This window comes from Maniola hyperantus, chromosome 14 (genome assembly GCF_902806685.2).
Source record: "Maniola hyperantus chromosome 14, iAphHyp1.2, whole genome shotgun sequence".
Taxonomy (NCBI): domain Eukaryota; kingdom Metazoa; phylum Arthropoda; class Insecta; order Lepidoptera; family Nymphalidae; genus Maniola; species Maniola hyperantus.
In genome coordinates, this window is record NC_048549.1 from 14,085,963 (window position 1) to 14,094,875 (window position 8,913).

The window sequence follows — 8,913 nt, forward strand, 5'->3', positions numbered from 1 at the left end:
CTCACCAGCGCACCGTGAGCATATTTGCTGATTTTTACAAATTTTCCCATAATGGTTAAATTTCATACATTTAAAACATTGCATCAAAGGAGGAACATAAGTGAAAACTTTGTATCTCCAGTTGTCCAAATAATATACTGCGGTAGACTAGTACCGCTGAAAATTACACTGAATAGTGGAGAGAGGAATTAGCTCCTCTCCCACTTTTTTCAAAAATCTCTTTACACCTATTACTTCACTTTTCCGAGGAGAGTTTATTGAATAGTTCCTGATTGCTAGATTCTTTTGGAATAAACCTAACCACCCCTACCCTTTCCACAGAGGGACGCCGGGATGAACGCTCGAAGTTTATAAACTGAAAGGCACTCGTGCTTCAAAAAAGTCATTAGCCGCTGTCGCTTGGTTTGAAGACAAGCATAAGTTTAGTAGCGTTTATGCGCCTACTTTCACTTACACCTTTTACTTGTTTAAAATATTTGGATACCACTAGGGGATTTTTGTTTCCTAGTTGATATCTTCTGTGCTTTCTACGTATACAGGGAATTCTGAATTGGTACTAGTATCGCCGTACGCCCGGCGATACCCTGGTTTTATAATGGTTTTGTTTTTGCACCATCACTTTCAGAGGGTTTCTCCTTTTGCATTTTCTTCCTCTTTTTGCCCGCTGCTGGTTCCAAATCACAGCCGTCACTATCTGACGGCATTGTACCACAGTTTAACGAAAACTATTTACAAAATAATGTACTATTTACACTCAAAAACTATATTTTTAAACAAGTTTCAATTAAAAAGCGCACTTCGCGTTTTCCCGCCAAAACGCAAGTCCTTTGTCTTTGGCTGATGAATCACCACAGACCACAGACATAGTGTGATTGTGTGTTGTTATCTATGCCACAGACCCTATGTTATTGGTCTGTGCAAGTAAAAAATAAAAAAATCGTAGATAGAGTAATAAAGGTAATTGCAGGAACGTGTTGCTTTCCTCATCGCACTAAAAGAGAGCACAGATAAGTTACTAATGTGATAAACAGAGACGCAGCTTACCTATTTTTGTCCCTTATCGTGTAACTGTTTTTTTTTTCAAGAATACATACAGAGGAAGTTGCAATTAAACTTTGAGAATTCGTGGCGTAATTGTATTTCTCATGAGTTATTTACTTGTTTTCACATAAAAAACGTTTATACAAATATTGTTGATCGGGTAGGTAATACAAATATTGACTACTAAACAATGGTAATAATTGTCGTGTATTCAATCGTTACGTCGTGCTATCGCTATCTCATACGCGGTTACACAGTACTAAAATCTACGTATTATTCTATTAGGTACGTAAAAAATGAATCCATTACCTACCACCACAGATATGTCCAGATTTGCAACTAGCGTGGCCCCCTCAGTCCCTCTCGCTCAAGCAGATTTTCTTACTTGGTGAAATGTCATTCCTTCTACACTTCACGTTGTTGTCAAATACTCACGTACAATACATTTTGACAAACAAAAAAGTGGCCACGGGGATAAGGATAAAACATAATCATTTTGTCACGTTCTAAAAAGGCTTAATGCATTTAGCTATCTACTGCTATCTCTAACAGTAAGTGTCACAATAGTGCTCTTCTAACAGTCCTTATTCAGTAGGGCGATTGTCTAAAACCTGCATCAATCATTATTACAATCTCAATTGTTCTGATTGGCTGAATTTGTGTGATTCTTGTTGCAACAATGCATTGTGACCAATAGTGCAGCGAGCATTAAACCAATCAGAGATGATTGCGATCGTGACATTGTAGCTGTCGAACAACCGCGGTAGGGCCACTGAGCAAAGAATTTCTTAGTACTACTTCGTAGTACCTACTTCGTTTGTAGTTTGTAGTAGTATTCCTATGTCGATGATTCTGATCTACCACAGAGTACATTGAACTTGACATTGAATGAATATAGGGGGCGCTACCTCAGACTAAACCTTTTTCAAATCGCTCCTTTTGTAACGTAGTGAGTCCGTAGTGGTTACATTACTCTAACTTTGCTTTTTGTTCTATGGCGCTTCGTACTGTGCACCCTATATGTTATTGGTCTGTGCTGTGCACTGTGGAGCGGTTGAAAATAAAAGTACTCTGTGTTGAAAATTAATTGTTTTAAATAGTAAAATTATACCTTTGTTACAAGAGCAAGCACATTACCACACCGTCTGAGAATTTAAATTTGGAAACCTTAGAAATGCGGTGCAGTGTGCCCTTCTGCAAAACCACTGTCGGCGGTCGTCTCCGAATCCGAGGAGGTTACATTTCACGAGTGAGTGTTTCATTTAAAAGTAAACCCTCTGTTATAGTAAGTACCCACAGAATACTGCATACTATACAAGGGAGCTTACGACCAATTTTCTATGAGAATCAGCGTCGCTACTGCTAAACTCGCATATCTACATTTTACACAAACTATACTATCGTAAGCGTCGGCGCGTCGGTACACATAAGCCAGATGCGTGCGCAGAACCCTGGACCTTAGTCTGGACCGAACTGACTCGCCTCGGGCCCATCAGGGGAGGGGACAGGGAATTAATTAGTACCGTTGACACTATAATTTCCATATTGCCTCTCCAGGCAGAGTTAAAAGTCACATATGTTGCGGAAACTCTGTACAGGGTGTAATTTCCAGGTTCCCCAGAGAAGAGAATCTCCGTGCTGCTTGGCTCAGAGCCCTCGGCAAAGATGACACTCTCCTGCCAGAGCGTGCTGTGGTCTGCTCGCAGCATTTTGTAACCGATGATATTTACGAAACAGAAAGTGGCTTGAAGCGATTCGTACTGGGGTTGCTGTCCTGTCATCAGTGCTGGTAACTCCTTCATAATGCACATAGCTTTAATTCAACCTCTGATTACTACTCTTATCTGTAGTATAATAGACATTTCAAGTTCATTATGGAAGGAGGAAATGATTATACATACTTACACACTTTGCACAGGTCTGCATGATATGCCTGGACACTCGCAGCAAGCTGCTTCTGATGAGTAAATACAAGTTGGAAGATGCATATGAACTTTAGTGGGACATCCTGTAAGTTGTACATTAATATAATTTATAAGTCAGTGTGCAGTGCAAGAGCTGTGCCAACTGCTCGAGCAGAAGACCAGCGCAGGACTGCTCGAGCTGCCCTTGTGTAGATGGAACTAACTGTATATGAATAATGAGTTATGTTTGTTGCAGTTATGTGGTCAAGGAAAGCTCAGACAAACGGTTTGTGTGCAGTGTGCTCAGAGACTGGTGAACTTTAGCACATTCAGAGACAAAGAGCTTGAGAGCGCGCTCCTGATGATGGAGCTACTGACAGACATGAAGTGGTGAGGAATGTTTGATGCACTTTGCTGTTATATGCAACAGATGTGAGGGTGCCCACCTGTGTCATTTGAGTGTAGGTTGACAGTTACAATGTGAGCATTCCTCTAGTGACTAGCGAGACTCGGTCAGTCCGCGTGACAAATGGTTCAACAGGACGCCGCTCATTGAATTAGTTACCACTACGATGACATGTCAGGTCAGTCACCACCTTTAGATGCTTTTGCCTAAAGACATGACTTGTTTCAGATTACAATACGACATGTCAAAATGATAAGCCGGTAAAGCACCAACTACAGTCTGACATTGTCTCGGCAGTGTCAGAGCCCAACTTACTGCGACGTGTAATAGCACACTCAGACGAGGACGGATGGACAGAACTAGACGCGACTGATGAAGCAGTTGCAGTGAAACGGGAAGTTGAAGACTGTGAAGATGCAGACACTGTACACTGTGCATATGATGAAGACCAACCAGCCGAGGCACGAAACACAGGCTCCCGCTGGTACGTTACCATATGTGACAAGCTCATGCAACGTGATATTTTGTAGTTAACTGAGTTTTATCATTCATACTAACTACTTGTAGTCTCATATGTATGGGTGATTCGTGAACAAGATTAAACCTCTATCAATATTCAATGCCAGTTGTAGCATCGTAGCACCTTCTGCCAGACACCCAAGATATATTCAAGTGTAAGGGGATCTGGCAGAAGGTTGCCACGTTACCTAAGTGTCTGGCAATGCATGACGTTAGTTCTAATACTTTCAGCTTTTATAAAATAAGATCTGGCCCTCATGGGCTCTTCCCAGAATAGTTGGGCTATTGCAATATTTCTAGAAATAAGTAGATATGATTTTTTTCTTTTAAAATACCTACAAATTTCAAAAAAACAACCAAACCATAATTTTAATAATTTATCTTCTGAACGGTACCAATATGATTCTATAAATGAATTTAACATCCTAATTTATTCGAAAACTAGCTGATGCCGGCGACGTCGTCCGCGTGGGATAAGGGTTTTTAAAAATCCCGTGGGAAACTCTTTGACTTTCCGGGATAAAAAGTAGCCTATGACACTCTCCAAGTCTTTATCTATACCCATGCAAAAAATCACGTCAATCCGTTGCACCATTGTGACGTGATTGAAGGAAAAACCAATAAACAAACACACTTTCGCATTTATAATAAGGGCACTGATGATATCTAACTTGGCTTAATAGCTTAACTGATGTAGGAAGCTAAGTTGATTCCTTACTGTGGATGTAGGTATCATATTATCAGGATCAGACTTAGGGTTCTCCCCCCAAATGTACATCAAAAATCAGCAGCCTTGTTTTGGGTCCTAAGGACCAATCCTACCACAGGAAATCTCTTGTTCTCAAACGTCGTATTTGGCACATTTTATGTACATATTATAGTAGTAACTAGTACTGACGATGCCGATGCCGGACTAGAAGCCGAAGTCGGTCAAGTCGTTGGCGACTCCGTTTTATTGCAGCCATTTGTGTTTACTAACAAGTGTTTGAAACTCGGCGCTATTCGAAACCCTCGCCCACGGCTCGGCCCTTATTATTTGCTGCTTTACGCATGTACCATAAAATAATATAATATTATATCTGTAGGCTCGCCGCCATTTAATTGGAAGACTTTGCTCATTGAACATCGCGTCATCGTCCCCACCGTCATTGTGAGATTATAAAATGAGATGCGCAGTGTGTCTCGAGACATTATTCGTTTGGCTTTGGCCAGAGTCGCTTCTCAGTGGATACTATGTGTGTCGTACTGTAGGTTTTATTATTATCATTGTCGTTGTGACCTAATGTGGTTTCAGTTGTTTGAGGTTATACTACTTGGTTGTGAAAGGTTGCTGTGTGTGTGTTTTGGCGATCTAGACAGGTTGTTTATCGGGTGAGTCCTTTGTATCGTTCCAATTTGTATTAGACAAACGTGATCGTTGTAGTTGATGTTAATTGAACTGATTCTGGTGTGCTAGGTTAGCTGGTTGGTCTGGGCCGGTATGGGGACATGGTGGAGCCGGTCGCTAGGTAGGGTTAGGTTTAGCTACGTTACGTTACGCTAGTGGTTTTCACGTGTGATAAGTGAGTATTAAAATGATTGTAATTGAAATTACTACCTTCTGATGTCGGCCATCCCCCTTGTTCTCCGACATATCCTTTCAGGCACATTATTCCCACGCCGGAGTCGTCGGGAGACTGCGACCAAGCTTTGGGTAAGACAACTAACTTTACACACGTTTTAGCTCCTATGTTGGGAGATATTTTAGTTTTCTATACTCAAAAAAATAAAATTGAACACTTGTCTGTCTGTCGCAGATGTTTATCTGCCATTTACCGAGATTACCGATTTATAGAGACTATGCCGCGTCGTAGGCGGGGCATTGACCCGAGTTTTGCACGCTTTATATTGCGGGTTTCAAAAATACTAAATCACTAAAACTACAGAATGAGGCAAATGGTTATTGATATTGGATTGTGCTTAGGTAGTATAACAATAGCGCTAAGTTTTTGCTAGCGTTCTGGTTACAGCCTGTATATACAGGTCAAAAAACACAACCCTCTTTTTGGGCTTCGGCGCAGTCGGGTAAAAAATTAGCCTCCAGGAGGCAAATTATCTATAGCTGGGGCCTTAAGAAGGTAACAGACAAACAGACACACTTTTCCATTTGCAATATTAGAATGGAAGTACTATGGGTGAAGTATGGACTGTTTTTTTTAATGTGTACAAATGTTGTTTTGTTTCAGTCGCTCCTTCGGTACTCGCGACCAATCACAGAGACGTAGAACTTGCAACTGATACAGACGACGAGTCGGATATATTGACTTTCGAAAATAATACTAACAATACTGAATATTCAAGGAAATCCCAGGACTCTGTACTGAAACCACAAGAATCGTTGGCAAAAATAAGTGACAATATCAGTTTTCGAACAACGAGGCGAAATGCTCTTTTTAAAAACAAACACAATTCCCAGGATATACTCGGTACACAGTTAGGAAACTATACTGACCAGATACAGCATATCTGTGACGTTTGCCAAAAGATATTTCAACGGAAAAGTTCCTTAGTTACCCACATTAGGGCGCACACTTTCTCATGTAAGTTGAGAGAGCGCAAATTCACTCAAAATAGTACGTCATCGAGCCCCAGGAGGACTCACACTGGCGAAAAACCTTTCGCTTGTAAGTTATGTAAATATAAATGTACACAAAAAGGTAATTTAGTGACGCATATGAGGACTCACACTGGCGAAAAACCTTTCGCTTGTAAGTTATGTAAGTACAAATGTTCAGAAAATAGTAGTTTAGTGAAGCACACGAGGACTCACACTGGCGAAAAACCTTTCGCTTGTAAGTTATGTAAATACAAATGTACAGTAAGCAGTAGTTTAGTGAGTCACATGAGGATTCACACTGGCGAGAAACCTTTCGCTTGTAAGTTATGTAAATATAAATGTACACAAAATAGTTATTTAGTGAGGCACATGAGGACTCACACTGGCGAAAAACCTTTCGCGTGTAAGTTATGTAAATATAAATGTACACGAAAAGATAATTTAGTGCAGCACATGAGGACTCACACTGGCGAAAAACCTTTCGCTTGTAAGTTATGTAAATATAAATGTACACGAAAAAATAATTTAGTGGAGCACATGAGGACTCACACTGGCGAAAAACCTTTCGCTTGTAAGTTATGTAAATACAAATGTACAGTAAGCAGAAGTTTAGTGAGTCACATGAGGACTCACCATTGATGTTGGAAGAGGCAGCCCTAAATTGATGAAGCATATTGTGTTCGGGGAAGGCGCGCCGCGGGTATGATTGTTCGCTCTAGTCTAGTTGAAGTTTTTAAGTACATTACTATGGGCTATTTTTCCCCAATAGGGTCTTTGACTGTAGTAATAAAATAGTGTTTTTTTTTTGTATAGCGGTAGTTTATGGGGCTAGAATTCATTATTTAAAGGGAATAATTTAAAAAATCATGATTTTTAGGGTTCCGTACCTCAAAAGGAAAAACGGAACCTTTATAGGATCACTTTGTTGCCTGTCTGTCTGTCTGTCAAGAAACCTACAGGGTACTTCCCGTTGACCTAGAATCATGAAATTTATATACAACCCGTCGGTAATATCTAAGCACCTCGCTGGAATGCGCTTCCCCGCAGCTGGCCCATTTTCGCCAATTCAGTACCTACCCAAAAGTATATAAACACTACGTTCTACCAGTACTGTTGCCAACGTAAGGACGTTGCATGACGTCATTAAGCCAGGTTCACCAAGTACTTCCAACTTCTTTGAGGTTCACAGATATTTCCGACGGGTTGTACATGCGTGGGCGTAGTTTCTAAGTCCATGAACAAAATTATTGATGCACACATTCATCATCTACGACATTCATCTAAGTCTACGACTCACATAATCCGTCAAATGTCTTATATTACCAAATCGTGTTGTCACCTTTATAGAAAAGGACACACTCCCGCTAGTACCTCAACAGGCTCGTTTTTGTCGTCTCAGTGCACAATCATTTTAATCTCAGAAGAATCGAGAAGACAGTCAGATACGTAATACCCGAAAGGGACAAACAAAACAACAAAAGAAATCATACGTACGTAACTAGTTAGTTATGAAAGGTTATGTTTCATAATTTGCGTTCGCTACAACTTTTACACAGCAATGCAACATAAATAGCTTCTACACACCTTCAATACTAAATTTAAAACAGAACACTAAATAAAAACTCGTAATATTCGCAATAAATTACTATCACAGAGTTGTGTTGGGCACAAACGACAACGTGCCCAACAAAAAAAAGCTAAACTATGACAAAGCCAAAAAATTGTGTTTTTGTCTTTATCACTCTTCAGAGCTTTCCTATACTCCTAGGTCCTAGCTTGCTCTAACAAGGTATTATTATTAACCGACTTCAAAAAAAGGAGGAGGTTCTCAATTCGTCGGAATCTTTTTTTTAATGCCAAGTTTCCTTGATTCTTAATCTGAATAAACAAGTGTAGACCATATAACTTCCAAATTCTTTGATGTAGACTGATTAAAAAGCTAGACTAAAGTACTGTGTAACCGCGTGTGAGATAGCGATAGCACGACGTAACGATGAATAACACGACAATTACCTTTGTTTAGTAGTCAATATTTGTATAAACCGCTCAACAATATTTGTATTAGACGTTTTTTATGTGAAAACAAGTAAATAACTAATGAGAAATACAATGACGCCACGAATTCGCAAAGTTTGATTTGCAACTAAAGTTGTATTCCTTGAAAAAAATCGTTACACGATAAGGGACAAAAATAGGTTAGCTGCGTCTCTGTTTATCACATTACTAACTTTATCTGTGCTCTCTTTTTAGTGTGAATAAGAAAGCATACGTTCTTTTGTCTAGATTTTTTACTCAGTCTACGGCTAGTATATAGCACAGACTACAGTGTTTAAAGAGTATGGAGTATATAGTGATCTCTCTGTGGTGTTTGAACACTATATATCCTATAATCCAGGGCCGTAAAATAAATTAAAATATATATATATATATCCTATATATTGCTATAT

The 8,913-nt window shown here is 39.7% G+C and overlaps 1 protein-coding gene across 1 annotated transcript; it reads left to right on the top strand.

Annotated features, from left to right (window-relative positions):
- Positions 1-2,215: 2,215 nt before the first annotated feature.
- Positions 2,216-7,452, top strand: LOC138403273 (zinc finger protein ZFP2-like). The gene is made up of 7 exons (XM_069503144.1): positions 2,216-2,290; positions 2,640-2,798; positions 3,202-3,335; positions 3,507-3,529; positions 3,580-3,835; positions 5,514-5,563; positions 6,096-7,452. The coding sequence occupies exons 1-7, from the start codon at positions 2,216-2,218 to the stop codon at positions 7,103-7,105; spliced, it is 1,707 nt and encodes a 568-aa protein (XP_069359245.1). The 3' UTR covers positions 7,106-7,452.
- The last annotated feature ends 1,461 nt before the right edge of the window (positions 7,453-8,913 follow it).